General features: G+C 40.4%; 1 protein-coding gene across 1 annotated transcript in view; it reads left to right on the top strand.

Moving 5' to 3' along the window:
• Positions 1-19,654, top strand: part of LOC124596095 (nuclear protein localization protein 4 homolog) — a 254,438-nt gene that overhangs the window by 99,102 nt on the left and 135,682 nt on the right. The window contains exon 7 of the mRNA XM_047135091.1: positions 17,177-17,324. Coding sequence (XP_046991047.1) covers positions 17,177-17,324 — 148 coding nt within the window. The remainder of the gene's footprint in view (positions 1-17,176; positions 17,325-19,654) is intronic.

Raw genomic sequence — 19,654 nt, 5'->3', positions numbered from 1 at the left:
GTCTCCACAGTGTCTGGGAACACAAACTTCGCTGACAGGCAGTGTACCCATCACAGGAGAAAATGCTATCGGCAGGGCACTATTTTCCTATGCAAGTTCACGTTCCCTTGCAGCGCCATGTGGGTATCCACCCACTTTAGACTATTTAGGCCACGGGCTGACTGTAGTAAGTTAGTTATGCCTCAAGTTGGCTGTACAAGCAGTTCCATCTGCCCACATCAGCAGTTCAGTTCCAGCGCTACCAGTTGGCAGTACCAGGCATTTTATCTTAGGGCCTCATGCCAGGAGACCCGGCCCAGTTCATCCTAGTCTGCACGAGCAGCACATCAGCCGTCACTCGCTGTCAGTACCGGCCCAGTAACAGTGCAGGTCTTCACTCGCCACCTGCCATGACTGTGGGGCTTATTGTGTAGGCACATCACAGACAGCATCACAGGAGAGATATGCCTATTGTATGTAGTTGTGTGGACATTCATGTAAGGACATTATAATTTAGTTTCATTTCATTAATTAAGTTATTATTTTACAATTGTCTTCGATCACTCATCAGGATGAGGCTACTTCAGTGGTTAAAAGTCTGTTTCCATGAGTAAATGTAAATTGCTGTTGTTGTTCACTTCTCTCCTCTAGTCTGCCATAACTGGCAACAAGGTACAAGTGCATTTTGATGTTGTTGTCTCTCACAGGTTTCATGATTCAGTGTTCTATGAGATTAGTTTTCTTTCCTGTTTATTGGTTTGCTTTCTGGAGCAAGTTTTGTTTTCACATTGCTCATCATGTGATAATTGGGTTTGCTGTGGCAGTGTTGTTTCGCTTGTTCTGTTCCCTCAGCCAGAGGGCAGTGTTCTTTGCATTCATGATTCTCCCTCCTTGGTATGATTTTCAGCCTACTTCAAAAGTTTCTTAGTAGTTGTCTTTTCTGCTTAGTTCAGGCTGTTCGTTAAAATGCATACCACTGCCCAGTTTCATTCATGCTGCTGGTCTAAGTTGTTTTCAGTGTTGCAAGATTTGAGTTGCTCATTCGCTGTTCTGATGCACAGTTTGCCTGTTCAAGCGTATCATAATGTCTGTCTTGTCATAAGAGTGCTATTGTCTCGAATCATTCACTTGCAGGAGCAGCAACTTCAAAAGTTGTTATAGGGCGTAACTCAGCTCACACAGGTTTTGGCTACTACAGCCGCGTCTCGGCATTCTTCTCCCTCATCTGCACCTCTTTTTTTGTGTGTTCGATGGTTGGAAAGACATCTGGGTCTTGTACCATCAACAATTGGAGTTGCATTTCATGACCTACAGCATCCAAGGTATGCAACATAATGCTCATTTTCTTGCCAGTAGAGGAGCAGATTTTTTGTTGGTGTTGTCAGTTTTTCCCTGAGTCATGCCCAGAGAACTTAGACTATGATTTGTTAGGGAACAGTTATATGTACATTTTAATTCTGTCAGTCACCTCTGGCACAATTAATAAAATGTGCTGGGCTATTATGCCGTGTTCGAATGGATTTCCCTTTAAAACCGGATGCTTTGTCCCCATCTGTGTAGGACATTTTCAAGGGGGATCGTAGCTTTGTTGAATGTCCGATTCACGCCCTGGCTCGCTATTGACTACAGAAAAATTCCCCTTCCGTGAGCTTATGCGCATTGTTGTGTCACATGTTTTGAATACGCAAGCGCAATTGGCCATTGTCAACTGCCTCGTCTGCTGTTGCTATCATCCCACGGTGAAAGACTGGTACCCATCTTCTTCAGCACCAGAATCCAAATGTCATTCAGTTTCACACCCTCCTCCTTTCTGTTGAAATTCCTGGGGTGTTTTGCAATCTCTTTGGCCTCTCTGTATAGCCTTTCATGGTATCTGCTTGTTACTGCCAGTACTTGTATTCTATCAAAATAAATGTGGTGGTCTCTTGGCTGTAATGTATGTTCCACAACAGCTGATGTGCCAGTCTCCCCTCTTCTGAAATTGCCCCGTGTGCTCTCCCAGTTGTTTTTTGACAGTTATTTTTGTAGTACCCACTTACACCTCCCCACAACTGTAGGGAAGCCTATAAATTCCAGCTTTTTCCAGCAGTTGGCGAGCAGCCTTGGTCAGTTTTGGATCACCTAAAATCGGCCAAGGATGCTTGCACACCAATGGTAAAAGCTGGAATTTATAGGATTCCATGTAGTTGTTGGAGGTGTATGTGGGTACTACAAGAACAGCTGTCAAAAAACAACTTGAAGAGCACACGAGCAATAGCAGAAGAGGGGAAATTGACAGATCAGCTGTTGCAGAACGTGCCTTACAGCCAGGAGACCACCACATTCATTTTGACAGGACTCAAGTACTGGCAGCTACAAGTGAAGACCATCAAAGGCTATACGGAGAGGCCATAGAGATTGCAAAACACCCCAGGAATTTCAGTAGGAAGGAGGAGAGTGTGAAATTGAATGACATTTGGATTCCGATGCTGAAGAAGGTGTGTGGGAGCAGGTTGCTCTTCCTTATGGTGTTTTGGGGTGTTAGTGAGTGTTTTGACATCAATAAGGTTGGCTTCAGAGATATATGTTCTGTGACGTCACTTATTGTTGCCTAAGTAACACACCGACTCATGTCTTATAAAATTATATAATAAAGATGTTATAAGTTCTTATTTGTGTGTTTTTGCCTTAGTTAGACACCACCAATAAGTTGTGGCCCTGACGTGATCTACGAGGCAAAAAAAAAAAAAAAAAAAAAAAAAAAAAAAAAAAAAAAAAAAAACCACCCCTGCTATGTAATTATTGACGATCTGTCCAATGCGGAATCTGTTGGAATTCGTCGCAGACAGTGTTTAATAAAATTACTCAAAATGCCAGCAGGAAGAGGACTTGATGGGGGCAATCTTTTGAATGCTCCAAAAATCAATAAGGTAAGCGTAAAGCTTCCTCCCTTTTGGGTAGAAAAGCCTAATATTTGGTTTTGCCAAAATGAAGCTCAGTTTACAATCGCTGTTATAGCAACGGAGGCAACTAATTTCAATTACCTGCTGGCCCAGCTTGAACCAAAATATGTCGAAAATATCTGGGATCTGGTAACCAGTGATGAAAATAATAAATATTCACTGGCAAAAGAATGACTCTTAACAATTTTCAATTGTGGGAGCGTAAAATAAAAAAAAAAACTGTTGAGTGGGTTGGAACTGGGCGATATGAAGCCTAGCCTGTTATTACAAAAAATCCGAAACTATGCTGGGACCAAATTGTCGTAAAACGCTTTAAAAACATTGTGGCTCGATAAACTTCCTAGTAATAGTTGGAAGTATATTAGTGCTATCGGAACAAACGACGGACAAAATCGCGCAGATGGCCAGTTGTATAGTGGTGATGCAATATGCTGAGGAGCTTCAAATTACCTTGGCCCAATCAGTTCCTTCCACATCCTTATCAGTCCAAAATCTTCTTGTAAAAATTAAAGACTTAGAAAATGAAGTTAAGACGCTCCGAGAATCAAATAGATCCTGATCGCGCAGCAGAAGTAGAAACAGAACACAGTTCAAAACAAATGGTAAATATTGTTATTATCAATTCACAGTGTAAACCTGAAAAGTGTGTACCACCTTGCCCACGGAAAAATAAGTAAAACAAGGAAGGGTGGGGTCAAAAGCAGCTGAATGTTCTACCCTAGTTCCTACAATAAATTGCCAATATCGATTATTTGTTAAAGATAGAACTTGTGGGCGATCTTATCTGGTAGATAGCAGTGCAGATTTGTCTGTTATACCAGTGTCAAAAACTAAAAAACTTGAACTCTCTGACTTTAGTCTCTATGCCGCAAACGGTTCTGAAATAAAAACTTATTGGTCAAAGCTGTTAACCATTGTTTTAGGTCTTAAACATAAGTTTGAATGACCATTTATAGTAGCAGATGTATCAAAAGGATTATTGGGAGCCGATTTTCTTCATCATTTTGGTTTATTCATAGATCTGAAAAATAAAAAGGTGATGGATAACATTACTTAAGTTAAAAATTTGCGCAGAGGTAACCACTGTGAATGCTAACGATTCAGGAAGCTCACGCTATGCAAAATGTCGGTATTCAAAGCTGTTGGAGAAGTTTCCTGAGCTAACAAAAATCATCTATAATACCAAAGGTGTTAAAGCATAAAGTACAGCATTATATCACTACATCTAGTTGGCCACTGGTGTATAGTAAATCTCGTTGGTTGGACCCACATAAATTGCAAGTAGCTAAGAAAGAATTTCAGTTTCTGTTGAATAGTGGTATTATACATCCATCACAATCACAATGGGCCAGTCCACTGTACCTTGTTATGAAGTCGAATAGTCAGTGGCGAGTTTGTGGGGATTATCGCCATCTTAATGACAGGACTCTCCCAGATCGGTATTCAGTCCCTCGAGAAGATGACGTAAATTTTATGCTGCAGAATAAGAAGATATTCTCCAAGATTGACCTACTAAAAGCGTATTATCAAATTCCGTTAGTCGAAGAAGACAAACCAAAGTCAGTGGTTATTGCTCCTTTTGGTCTGTATGAATTTAATTATATGCCCTTCGGACTTCGAAATGCACCTAGCACATTTCAGAGGTTTACACACGAAGTTGTGAGAGAGCTGGATTTCTGCTTTCCATATCTGGATGATATTTTAATAGCATCAGAATCTCCAGAACAACATATTGAGCACTTGAAAGTCTCTTCGGGTTTGCTGGCGGACCCTAAAATCTACTTGACTCGATATTTTGGCGATCCAACTGGTCGCCATCTTCAGGAGAATGCTGCTGCTGCTGATGATGAGTCCCGCTGAGAACTGGCGCAAGGTTGCAAATCGACGTCCTATATAGGCCACCGTTCAGTGCACGGCGCATGCGCCGCCCATCGTGGTTGCTGCCCTCTAAGACAGGGAGGTGGCGCCACCCTTAGTAGAATACTGCTGGCTATGATATATCGCACTCAGGACGGCACCAAAAAATGTTCAGTTTTGATGCGAGATAATACAGGATTCCACGTCTTGCTAAGAGGAAACCCATTGTTTCTGTTGATTAAATTATCCACCAACCTAATTTCAATTGCCTCTTTATAGACACTGTTCCAAAAACCGGAAATGTTGGCAACTACCACAGTTTCATAAAATTTCATACTGTGTCCCTCATTTAAGCAGTGTTCTGCTACTGCCGATTTTTCCGGCCGTTGTAGCCTCGTATGATGGCAATGTTCCACACACCTATCATGTACTGTGAGAATCAAACGGCCAATGTAAGCCTTCCCACATTGACACTGAATTTTGTATACACTGGGTTTCCTAAGCCCCAAATCATCTTTCACTGAGCTGAATAGTGGCTTAATCTTAGAAGGTGGACGGAACACACTCCTAATGTTAAAATTCCTTAAAATTCATCCAGTCTTAAACTATATGCCTCCAGCCTACGTAGTCACAACATATTGAGCATCTAAATTTATTCTTTAAACAATTGAATCAATAGGGTCTGGTAACAAATGTTGGAAAATCGTATTTGGAATGCAAGAACTGATATTCTTAGGACAATTAATCACACCTGCAGGAATGAAGCCTGATTGAGAAAAAGTGTCTGTGCTGATGAAGTACAAGTGACCTGAAACTGTTCATGAACTTCGAAATTTTTTAGGAATAATCAATTTTTATCGTAGGCATTTAGAACATGCTGCAGAAAACCAAGCCTTGTTGAATGCTTACCTAAAAGGAACAACGAAAAATGACAGAAGACATATTGACTGGACAGAAGAAGCAATTGCTCAGTTCCAAAAATGTTAAGGACATCTTGCAAATGCAATGCTTCTAACATTTCTGGGTTTGCACAGCCAACTCGCATTATTTGTGGATGCATCAGATTTTGGAGCTGGTGCTGTGTTGCAGCAGTGGCAAGATGAACAATAGAAACTTATTGGATTCTTTTCAAAAAAGTTCACGAGGGCACAGAAGAAGTATTCCACATATCACAGAGAACTACATAGTATATATATGGCTGTCAAGTATTTCAAATATCTGGTAGAAGGTAGAGACTTTGTTATTTATACTGATCATGCCCCTCTAACATATGCATTCAAGCAGAAGAATGAGAAAGCAACGTCAATCCTATTACGTTATCTCCAATATATTTCACTGTTTACAACAGATTTGCGACGTATTTCTGGTAAAGCAAATGTTTTTGCTGATAGCTTTTGAAGGCTTGAAGAATTGGTTCCCACTAACTATGAAGAGAGAGACCAAGTACAAGAAAAGGACGAAGAGCTTCATCAACTGCAATCTGGCAATAATACTTCACTTGAACTAAAATACTATTTGACTCAGACGGGAAAGCAATTGTGGTGTGATGTCTTGACACAAAGTATTCAAACTTTTATTCCTGAACAATTCCGTTATGCTATTTTTCAATATTACCATAATTTGGCTCATCCAGGTGTCAAGACAACTGTAAAAATGGTTACATCAAGATGTGTCTGGATGAATATGAAAAAGTGCTTTGCAAATTGGTCACGAGCATGTAATGCTTTACAAAAAAACAAGGTATCATGATGTGCGTTCACCAATACGACACTTTCCTGACACTGATGAATGTTTTAAAGTAATTCATCTGGATTTGATAGGGCCAATGCCTCCTTCTGATAAATACACGTATTGCTTAACATGCATCGATAGAGTTATGAATTGGACACAAGGTAATATGACTTCGAGATAAACAAGCAGAAGCTGTAGCTCAAGCTTTATCCAATTGTTGGATTATTAGATTTAGCACACCTCATCAAATAGTAACCGATCGTGGAAGACAATTTATTACAGAGCTATTTCAAGCACTATCAAAAATATGTGGTTGTAATCAAACTCAAACTACCACATATCATCCTCAATCCAATGGAACAATAGAAAGATTTCATCTCTCACTTAAACCAGCAATCTATTCACATTCAACTACGAAATGCACTCAAACAATACCTGTAATCTTTCTTGGTCTTTGTTGCTCAGTCAGAAACACACGAATGCTATGATAGCAGAAATGGTTTATGGTTCATCCATCGGGATACCTGGTGATTTTTTTTCAAGAAGATGGAACAAAAAGGGATTCAGACTTACCCCAAGTTAATTTTGATTTTAAAAACGAACATCCTCAGTTGCAAAGTTTACCTAGATTTACCTAGGTTTCAGTCGGGATAACCCAACCTTCTTCAGAATAAAAGTAACTACCATTTGTCCATAGTGGACATCATCAAGCTAAAACTACAAATCAATAAATTATCGTCAGACTGTAAAAACTTATCTGAAACTGCTTCGGCCTCACTTCGCGATCACGATATGGCAGCCACGAGTGCTGTACTGGAACAAACCGTAGCATCATGAGGCCCGCCTAGGCGGACACAATACCTTGCGCCTGCGCATAAACTGTGATGGGTACTGATTTTGTAGGCTTTCCCAGTGTAATAACTGCTGATATTCCTCACGGGTTTGCAGCCGGATCGTGTCGTCATCCAGACACAATATTTTGGTGGACCAGCTGGCTGCCGTCTTCAGGTGAGTTAATGCTCGTGCACTGCCTCGCCGGAACTGAATTCCAGCCACAACAACAGGAACCTTTATACACCAATGGACAGAGCACCGTGCATGCACGAGATGATGGGCAGCGCCTCCTAGCGGCAAGTAGACACGCAGCGTGCTGGTGGGAGAAGATGGCAGAAATGATAAATCGCAACAGCACTAATTAGAAGAATCCAATGATCGAAAAGAAAACCGTTGTTGTTTAATGTCGGACAAAAGCAGATTCCATATATTACTTAGAGGAAAACCTTTATCCCTGTTAATAATATTACTTGATAATCTAATTTCAATGGATTCTTTAAGAACACATTCCCAATAGCAAGAAGCAGGAGACATAAATTGTGTCTTGTCATACATCATCCTGTGTCCTTCGTCAAGGCAATGTTCTGCCACTGCCGACTTCTCAGGCTGGAACAACTGAGTGTGTCGATGATGTTCGATACACGGGTCCTGAATAGTTCGAAAGGTTTGACCAATATACTCCTTTCCACAGTGACACAGAATTTCATAAACCCCGGGCTTCCTCAAGCCCAAATTATCTTTGACTGAACCAAGAAGGGCTCTAGTCTTGGCCACCGGCATAAAAACACTTTTAATATAATTTTTTTTTTAATTCTTGAAATTTTGGATGATATTCTTCCCACAAAGGGTAAATAAGCAACAGCTTCAAAAGTATCCTCTATTGGCTCACGTGATGGACCAAACTGAAAAGCACAGCATATTTGTTGTTCCATATATCCATTCTGTTTAAAAGCAATCTTCAAATGATCAAGTTCTTCTTTCAAATGTTCCTCGTCAGAAGTAGCATAAGCTCTTTTCACCAGAGACCGCAAAACTTCACTACGTTGGTGTAGTGGATGACAGCTGGTCGTATGAAGATAGCGGTCAGTATGTGCAGGCTTCCGATACACACTGTGTCCAAAAGTCCCATAGTCCTTTCTTTGAAATAAAACATCAAGAAATGGAAGTTTACCATCACTTTCAATTTCCATAGTAAATTGAATACTCAGATGTAGACAGTTAAAATGATCTAAAAAGTGATTCAAAGCATCAATTCCATGCGGCCAAACCATAAAAATGTCATCAACGTATCACAAAAAACACTTTGGTTTAAGAAACGAAGTTTTGAGTGCCATGTCCTCAAAGTCTTCCATAGAAAGGTTGGACTCCCCATAGCCACTCCGTCAGTTTGCTCAAAATGTACATCATTCAAAAGAAAATACGTTGAATTGAACACATGACAAAACAGCTTGGTGGTTTCTTCATCTAATTTCTCACCGATTAGTAACTGGGACTCTTCAAGAGGAACCCGAGTAAAGAGAGAAATAACATCAAAGCTGACGAGCAAGTCAGAAGGACCACAGTACAAAGATTTTAATCATCGAATAAAGTCGGACGAATTTGATATGTGATGTTCACATTTTCCCACATATGGCCTGAGGACTGAAGGTAAATATTTGGCAAAATTATAGGTAGGGGCACCCAAGCTGCTGACAATAGGACGCAGAGGAATACCACTCTTGTGAATCTTGGGTAAACCATACAATCTTGGAGGAACCACCGTACTAGGATGGAGTTTCTTGATGACATCACTCGGTAAGGAGCTCTTCTTTAAAATTGAGAGAGTCTTCCATTTTATATAATCCGTGGGATCATTTTTGATTTTTCGATAGGCCGAGTCCTCTAACAAAAGATCCATTTTGGCAACTTAATCCTCACGTGAGAGAATAACTGTGGCATTACCTTTATCAGCCGGAAGAATTATTAGATCCTGATTTTCTCTGAGACCAAATAGCAGCCCTTTCACAAGATGGAATATTATTCTGTGGAGCGGGAACTCGACGAAGTTTATAGGCAGCCTCCTGCCTGATCTCTTTTGCCCTGTTCTCAGGAAGGTGGGCCACAGCTTGTTCTACAGCACAAATAAAATCCGTAATAGGAGTCCTCTTAGGAGTAGGTGCAAAATTTAAACCTTTTTCCAAAACAGATAATGTTGCATCATCAAATCCCTGATTCATAAGATTAATAACCACCTGTTGGCGGGTGTCGTCACCAGACACAACAGGAGAAACACAGAGACGTTGGAACTTAGATGACTGTTTACTAGTAGCAATTTTCTGCACGGAGTCCGAAAAAGCCCATGAAGTGCTATCCATCCATTCCCACGATGTGACAGACAGTCTTGAAAAAATTTCCAAATGCAAATAATATGAATCTTTGAATACAAAATCCAATTGTCACCGTGTAAAACGAATATGTTCCTATACCAATGCAAGACTGTACCACTTCTTGATTTTATTGGCCAATTTTGTGTCAACATAATGATTAATTCTGGCAAATTTAGGGATTATCCCCTCATCCTGACATCTCAATAAAAACACAAGTGCACTCAGTAACTTCCCTTTCTTCTTGCGAAAATTATCCAACTTTCTAACAAGACTCACCATCTCCTCCCTGTAGAGGCTTTGGATGTGATTTCGTAGACTTTCCTGGCGTAATAACTGCTGGTATTCTTCCCGGGTTTGCAGCCAGATCATGTTGTCGTCTAGACACTAGAAAGGGAAGTTTCAGAGTGCACTTGTGTTTTTATTGAGATGTCGGGATGAGGGTATTATCCCTAAATTTGCCAGAATTAATCATTATATTGACACAAAAGCGCCCAATAAAATCAAGAAGTGGGCCAGTCTTGCATTGGTACGGGAACATATTCATTTTACGCGGCGACAATTGGATTTTGTATTCAAAGATTTATATAATTTGCAGTTGGAAATTTTGTCAAGACTGTCTGCCACATCAGTTCTGGTGAGGCAATGCACGAGCATTAACTCACCTGAAGATGGCGGCCAGCTGGTCCGCCGAAATATTGTGTCTGGACGACATGAGCTGGCTGCAAACCTGTGCAGAATATCAGCTGTGATGGTTACTTGTTGGGACAAGACGCGAACCTAACTCCTGACCTTGAATTTACTAGTAAAGTGAAATAAAAGAAAGGTACAGGTGAGGAAAAGGGCATATATGTTATCCTGTGCAGAACATACTTAGATTGACTGTCTTAAACATTTATGAAGTATTTATTGCTCATGATATGAGGAAGACACGTGCTTACAACGTATGGCCTGTCTAGGAAAATTTTGTGCTTAAGCACGAAATTTAATCACCTAAAAAGAATTTAGGAGTGGGAAGGATAATATAAAGCCAACATTGTCATTATTATGACTAGGTCTAAAAAAAATTTTTTTTCAGAAGTAAATGTTAAGCATTTGCTTAGCTATGGTTACAACGTATGATCATCCTATTGACTTAGCGCACAATTGGTCATGAATGAACTTGGGAACAAGTCTACATATAAAATAGATGTTCATTATTCAAGATTAGTATATTTGACCAGAAATGGTTTGGAATCAAGTCAAAATAAACTAATGCACGTGCCTGATTGATCTTCATGACGAAGTTATGGTTATGAGTTACAGAAAACACTAAAGTAGGAGATAATGTGGCAGCAATGGGGTACTCAGTTTGACTTAATGGAGGCAATCCACACTCATAGTGTAAAAACAGTGAGTGGAACACTGCCATCATAATTCAGGCCTGGTGGCCACTGCCATTGAGTTTAGGGAATGACAGCGGAATTATATTTAAAGCTAAAGTGTGACTTGGCGAATATCGCTCCAGTCAACACACTTAAAACTATTGACTGACGGAGGTCAATATGTACTTAAAGAAATAGTCTAAACTATGGGGGTTAAATTATCATGTGATTTGGCAAACAACGCTTCAAAGGACATCTTTAAATGTCATTGAGTAAGATCAATTCAAACTGATCTGGCTAGTCTGAACCAAAACTTCGTATCCAGTAGATTGTGGCAAGGTGACGTTACCCTCCCGTGATACTTATATGGATATGACTGCCGCTAATTATGTTAATAAAAAGTTGTGTATGACTAGGTGATGGAATCATTGCTATCATACACACATAATATTGACCATAGTCAGTCATATTGAAGGATTATGTGGTAGCATCTATATTCTATAATGAGGTAGTGACTTGGTGATCGTCATTCTGGTTACTCCATGTACATGCTATTGACCGATGAAGTTATTATCCACTAATTAAATCAAGTATTGAAACCATTCTTAACTCTAGAAAATGCATACCGAATATCGGTTGACCATCAGTGTGCTTGTTCAACGTGTTCAATACGCCAAATATTAACTGTTTATGCTGATACCCTATATAATAATGAAATATTAATTAGGTAACTGAATATTCCTATATAACAATAGACACCGAGGCAGTTTCAGATAACTTTTTACAGTCTGACGATAATTTATGGATTTGTAGTTTCAGCTTGATAAGTTCTTATTTGTGTGTGTTACCTTACTTAGACACCACCAATAGATGTGTACCAGTTTTCCACCATGGGACGATACCAGTAGATGACGACAGCAGTCGACAATGGCCAATTGCATTCACATATTCAAAACGTGTGTCGTCAAGCCACTACACAGAAGTGAAATTTTGCTGTAGTCAGTAATGAGCCAGGGTGTGAATCGGGCATTCAACAAAGCTACAATCCCCCCTTGAAAATGTCCTCTGCAGATGGGGATGAAACATTGAGTTTTAAAGTGAAATCTATTTGACCGTGGCATAATAGCCTGGAACATTTTATTAATCATGACAATTTCACCCATGAAAGTTTACATTTTACAGTCACCTCTGGCTGAACATTGCACCTCCCATGCCATTGGTTAAGGTTAGACAGTCTTTTCACAGTGTTTGAATTAGCTTGTTTATGAACTGAGGCCAGACAGGACATCCATCTATCCACAGTGTTCGAGTGAACTTGTTCTTGAACAGAGGCCAGGCAGGACATCCAAGTTTGTGTGACTGGCAAGCTTAGCCCCCTTCAGTCAGATAGTTTACAGTGTTGTTGTCATGCCATGTGGCACTCCACACCTTGCTGTCAGAGTTCTACAGCAGCAGTACCACCACTCTTAACCCATCCCTTTCCTGCAACGCCATTGTATGCTGCCTCTCTCGTCATTGGTGTTGGTCCTATGGGCACTGGCCATTATATGGCCAGCCTTCCTCTCAGCATCAGCCCTGTCGGCGTCAGCCCCGTCATGAGAAGCCCTCCCATCGTTGCCAAGTCTGTCTGTGATTATTTTGGTCTTATTGTCAGTTTGTCTGTCATCGTTCCTGTCCCAGCCTGCGTATGTGTCGTCAACTATCCTGTCGACACCACTGCCAGCCATGTCATCTGTCCTGCCACAAGTGACCCTGTCTAGGGCGGCTTCCCATCACAACCACATCTATCTATGATGACTTCAATTCAGTTTTAAGTCTGTCTTTCGCCTGTCTGTTTCTGTTTGGCCCTCCAGTTGTTGCAAGGCATGGCAGTATCCATCCATTCATCAATATTCTTGGCATTGCCCCTGTTCCAGCTGGCCTTCGTGACATCACCAGCTGTATCAATGCTGACACCAGCTGTCTTGTCATTATGTTCACTCTGATCCTGCTGCAGCTGGTCCTCTTGCCACCATTGCCATCCTTGCCACGTGGACACATGGATATCAATCCGTTCCTGACTGTGTAATGAGGCGTGGCCGCCCAACACCACGACATCTGGATGTGGTTTCACCACATGCTGAAGACACTCACCACAGCTCTCCTCAGACACTCGACAAGTCGTACAGTTTTCGAAATGCTCATGTTGGCTGTAGGACTTTTGATACAGGAGAATAGTACAGAAATGTTGCAAAGCTCAGCACCAGGCACACGGAAACACAGAAATCAACCACTTATTAACACAGGAAAACAATCCCAACAAAACAAGCATGCCACACCTGTGTAGGGGAACTACGACGCATCCATCACAGGAGGTGAAGGGGCATGACCAAGCATCTGTGAGGCTTGTGGTGAAATTTCCATGAAGGCGCAACCCACCGCCCAGAAAAACACACAACGGGATCAGCGGCTCTAGCGCAAATGATGAAACTGTCAACTGGGCTTGTAACAAAGATAATAGGAGTGGGTGCAGCAACATTAGCAAGAGTGACTGGTCTGGCCGCAAGGATAACGATCTACGAGTCGGGGCGTGGAATGTCAGAAGCTTGAATGTGGTAGGGAAACTAGAAAATCTGAAAAGGGAAATGCAAAGGCTCACTCTAGATATAGTAGGGGTCAGTGAAGTGAAGTGGAAGGAAGACAAGGATTTCTGGTCAGATGAGTATCGGGTAATATCAACAGCAGCCAAAAATGGTATAACAGGTGTAGGATTTGTTATGAATAGGAAAGTAGGGCACAGGGTGTGTTACTGTGAACAGTTCATTGACCGGGTTGTTCTAATCAGAATCGACAGCAGACCAACACCGACAATGATAGTTCAAGTATACATGCCAGCGTCGCAAGCTGAAGATGAACAGATAGAGAAAGTGTATGAGGATATTGAAAGGGTAATGCAGTATGTAAAGGGGGATGAAAATCTAATAGTCATGGCCGACTGGAATGCAGTTGTAGGGGAAGGAGTAGAAGAGAAGGTTACAGGAGAATATGGGCTTGGGACAAGGAATGAAAGAGGAGAAAGACTAATTAATTGAGTTCTGTAACAAGTTTCAGCTAGTAATAGCGAATACCCTGTTCAAGAATCACAAGAGGAGGAGGTATACTTTGAAAAGGCCGGGAGATACGGGAAGATTTCAATTAGATTACATCATGGTCAGACAGAGATTCCGAAATCAGATACTGGATTGTAAGGCGTACCCAGGAGCAGATATAGACTCAGATCACAATATAGTAGTGATGAAGAGTAGGCTGAAGTTCAAGACATTAGTCAGGAAGAATCAATACGCAAAGAAGTGGGATACGGAAGTACTAAGGAATGACGACATACGTTTGAAGTTCTCTAATGCTATAGATACAGCAATAAGGAATAGCACAGTAGGCAGTACAGTTGAAGAGGAATGGACATCTCTAAAAAGGGCCATCACAGAAGTTGGGAAGCAAAACAAAGGTACAAAGAAAGTAGCTGCGAAGAAACCATGGGTAACAGAAGAAATACTTCAGTTGATTGATAAAAGGAGGAAGTACAAACATGTTCCGAGAAAATCAGGAATACAAAAATACAAGTCGCTGAGGAATGAAATAAATAGGAAGTGCAGGGAAGCTAAGACAAAATGGCTGCAGGAAAAATGTGAAGACATCGAAAAGGATACGATTGCGGGAAGGACAGACTCAGCATACAGGAAAGTCAAAACAACCTTGGGTGACATTAAAAGCAATGGTGGTAACATTAAGAGTGCAACGGGAATTCCACTGTTAAATGCAGAAGAGAGAGCAGATAGGTGGAAAGAATACATTGAAAGCCTCTATGAGGGTGAAGATTTGTCTGATGTGATAGAAGAAGAAACAGGAGTCGATTTAGAAGAGATAGGGGATCCAGTATTAGAATCGGAATTTAAAAGAGCTTTGGAGGACTTACGGTCAAATAAGGCAGAAGGGATAGATAACATTCCATCAGAATTTCTAAAATCATTGGGGGAAGTTGCAACAAAACGACTATTCACGTCGGTGTGTAGAATATATGAGTCTGGCGATATACCATCTGACTTTCGGAAAAGCATCATCCACACAATTCCGAAGACGGCAAGAGCTGACAAGTGCGAGAATTATCACACAATCAGCTTAACAGCTCATGCATCGAAGCTGCTTACAAGAATAATGGAAAAGAAGAATGGAAAAGAAAATTGAGAACGCGCTAGGTGACGATCAGTTTGGCTTTAGGAAAAGTAAAGGGACGAGAGAGGTAATTCTGACGTTACGGCTAATAATGGAAGCAAGGCTAAAGAAAAATCAAAGACACATTCATAGGATTTGTAGACCTGGAAAAAGCGTTCGACAATATAAAATGGTGAAAGCTGTTCGAGATTCTGAAAAAAAGTAGGGGTAAGCTATAGGGAGAGATGGGTCATATACAATATGTACAAGAACCAAGAGGGAATAATAAGAGTGGACGATCAAGAACGAAGTTCTCGTATTAAGAAGGGTGTAAGACAAGGCTGTAGCCTTTCGCCCCTACTCTTCAATCTGTACATCGAGGAAGCAATGATGGAAATAAAAGAAAGGTTCAGGAGTGGTATTAAAATACAAGGTGAAAGGATATCAATGATACGATTCGCTGATGACATTGTTATCCTGAGTGAAAGTGAAGAAGAATTAAATGATCTGTTGAACAGAATGAACAGTCTAATGAGTACACAGTATGGTTTGAGAGTAAATCGGAGAAAGACGAAGGTAATGAGAAGTAGTAGAAATGAGAACAGCGAGAAACTTAACATCAGGATTGATGGTCACGAAGTCAATGAAGTTAAGGAATTCTGCTACCTAGGCAGTAAAATAACCAATGATGGACGGAGCAAGGAGGACATCAAAAGCAGACTCGCTATGGCAAAAAAGGCTTCTGAGGATGTACGTCTGGACTACAGCATTGTATGGTAATGAAACATGGACTGTGGGAAAACCAGAACAGAAGAGAATCGAAGCATTTGAGATGTGGTGCTATAGACGAATGTTGAAAATTAGGTGGACTGATAAGGTAAGGAATGAGGAGGTTCTACGCAGAATCGGAGAGGAAAGGAATATGTGGAAAACACTGATAAGAAGAAGGGACAGGATGATAGGACATCTGCTAAGACATGAGGGAATGACTTCCATGGCACTAGAGGGAGCTATAGAGGGCAAAAACTGTAGAGGAAGACAGAGATTGGAATACGTCAAGCAAATAATTGAGGACGTAGGTTGCAAGTGTTACTCTGAGATGAAGAGGTTAGCACAGGAAAGTAGACTGATAAAAAAAAAAAAGTGCTCCAACCATCTGTGTCCACCTGAATGAATGGCCATGTCAAACGTGGCCAAAAGTAGAGTTGATCACTCAGTGGTGGAACATACTGCTCAAATTCAATAGCTGCTTTACAGTCCATGCCATCTGGACCCTTCCCCTCAATACAGGCTGTTTTGAACAACATGTTTGATAATTTTCCTTACAACACATGTTTCATTCTCATAATCCTTCTGGCCTCAGTCTCTGCTAAGTCCCAGCTTCACCCGCTCTGCCTTTACCCTGACTTCACTGATCTTACCCCTGCAACCTCTTCCCTACTGTCTTCCCTTCCTCTTTTCTGTTCATCCTCTTCCATTCCAATCCTCCATGCCATCATCATTGTATACATATTGGTATTGATGTCCATGTTATGCTCCTAACCCTCCACTTTCAGACTCAACAGTTTAACCTGGGTTTACAATGAATTCAACTTAGTTCCATGTTCATCATTGATGAAGATGTGCATGCACACACATGTACATAAGTGTGTGTGTGTGTGTGTGTGTGTGTGTGTGTGTGTGTGTGTAGATTGGTTTTATTATTTAATTTTTGAAATTATTGTTATGCTACCAACAGGAAGAGGAAGCTATTACCAAAATTTATTCTAGCTATATTTTCTGTGTGTTTCTAATTGTCATTCAATTAATCTACTTTGTTGTGCTCCCTTGATGGGAGTTTACATTCTTGAGCACTTTTTTGTTGGGGTGAATCTTTTCCATGTACAGTATAGTAATCAGTGCTGATATGTTGTTACAGGTGAAACATGTTCGTAACATAGAGAGCCATTTCTTGTCTGCAGAGGAGTGTATAATGGCAGGCTACTTTCAAAATCAGCATCCAAATCCCTGTCGTTTCTCACCTGTTGGGTACTTTGGCTCAAAGTTCGTGACTGTCTGTGTCACAGGTAAATACATTTCATTTTTTTTTTTTTTAAATAAGTATCTCTGTGGATTTCATTTCTGTTCCTAGCAGGTAAGTAAAGCACCAGTTGAATACGGATAATCAAAACTCAATGAAACTTTATTTGATAGTTGTCTTTCTTTATTTATTTTTGTAATTAACCCATTGTAGATAGATTTTGAAGTGAACACAGTATCATTGAGGTTGGACCATGGATCTGTGGAAATACGTCGTTTGATTGAGTGAATCACATTTCTTGTTGCAGTATATTCAGTATATTGATGTTTTTGTCTGGACACGCCCTCATTCGGGTGAACACCTGCTCGAAACATGCACTGCATCATGGGTGCAAGTGGTTGGGGGGGGGGGGGGCAGTATTATGCTGTGAGGATATTCACTTGGGCTTCCATAGGACCTGTGATAGTAACCAAAGGTACCATGAAATACGTGAACATTAATGAGGATCCTCTGCATTCCTTCATGCTGTAGTCTTCCCCAATGGCAATAACATCTTTCAGCAGAATAACTGTCTGTGTCACAAGGCCAGGTTCATGCTACAGTATAGAATAGAATAGAATAGAAGTTTATTGTCTCTTAACATACAATTTCAAGCCATTGACTTAAAGTACAGGAGACTCTTCAAATTCTATATTCATGAAGAGGCAAAGTTAGTTCTCTTTGCTGATGATACAATTATAGTAATCACACCTGACAAACAAGAATTAACTGATGGAATTGTCAATACTGTCTTTCAGAAAATTACTAAGTGGTTCCTTGTAAACGGACTCTCACTGAATTTTGATAAGACACAGTACATACAGTTCCGTACAGTGAATGGTATGACGCCATTAATAAATATAGACCTTAATCAGAAGCATATAGCTAAGGTAGAATATTTCAAATTTTTAGGTGTGTCCATTGATGAGAGATTAAATTGGAAGAAACACATTGATGATCTGCTGAAACGTTTGAGTTTAGCTACTTATGCAATAAGGGTCATTGCAAATTTTGGTGATAAACATCTTAGTAAATTAGCTTACTACGCCTATTTTCACTCATTGCTTTCATATGGCATCATATTTTGGGGTAATTCATCACTGAGGAATAAAGTATTTATTGCACAAAAGCGTGTAATCAGAATAATAGCTGGAGTCCACCCAAGATCATCCTGCAGACATTTATTTAAGGATCTAGGAATATTCACCATAGCTTCTCAGTATATATACTCTTTTATGAAATTTCTTATTAACAACCAAACCCAATTCAAAAGTAATAGCAGTGTGCATAACTACAATACTAGGAGAAAGGATGATCTTCACTATTCAAGATTAAATCTAACTTTGGCACAGAAGGGGGTGAATTATACTGCCACTAAAGTCTTTGGTCACTTACCAAATAGTATCAAAAGTCTGACAGATAACCAACAAGTATTTAAGAAGAAATTAAAACAATTTCTGAATGACAGCTCCTTCTACTCCATAGAGGAATTTATAGATATAAATTAAGAAAAAAAAATTTTACAAAAAAATAAAAAAAACACAAAAAATAATAAAGTTGTTATATTAACTTAAGTATGTTGTTAAATTAACTTAATTATGTCATGTATTGGAAAATTTGACTCGTTCCACATCATTACGAAATATCGTATTCATGATCCATGGAACTAGTATTAATCTAATCTAATATAATAGAGGGAAACATTCCACGTGGGAAAAATTATATATAAAAACAAAGATGAGGTGACTTACCGAACGAAAGCGCTGGCAGGTCGATAGATACACAAACAAACACAAACATACACACAAAATTCAAGCTTTCGCAACAAACTGTTGCCTCATCAGGAAAGAGGGAAGGAGAGGGAAAGACGGAAGGAAGTGGGTTTTAAGGGTGAGGGTAAGGAGTCATTCCAATCCCGGGAGCGGAAAGACTTACCTTAGGGGGAAAAAAGGACAGGTATACACTCGCGCACACACACACATATCCATCCACACATACAGACACAAGCAGACATATTTAAAGACAAAGAGTTTGGGTAGAGATGTCAGTCGAGGCAGAAGTGTAGAGGCAAAGAAGTTGTTGAAAGACAGGTGAGGTATGAGTGGTGGCAACTTGAAATTAGCGGAGATTGAGGCCTGGAGGATAACGAGAAGAGAGGATATACTGAAGGGCAAGTTCCCATCTCCGGAGTTCGGATAGGTTGGTGTTGGTGGGAAGTATCCAGATAACCCGGACGGTGTAACACTGTGCCAAGATGTGCTGGCTGTGCACCAAGGCATGTTTAGCCACAGGGTGATCCTCATTACCAACAAACACTGTCTGCCTGTGTCCATTCAT

The sequence above is a fragment of the Schistocerca americana genome, chromosome 2, assembly GCF_021461395.2.
Source record: "Schistocerca americana isolate TAMUIC-IGC-003095 chromosome 2, iqSchAmer2.1, whole genome shotgun sequence".
NCBI lineage: Eukaryota > Metazoa > Arthropoda > Insecta > Orthoptera > Acrididae > Schistocerca > Schistocerca americana.
The sequence above is the reverse complement of the archived record's forward strand: the minus strand, read 5'-3'. Positions and strand labels throughout refer to the sequence as shown.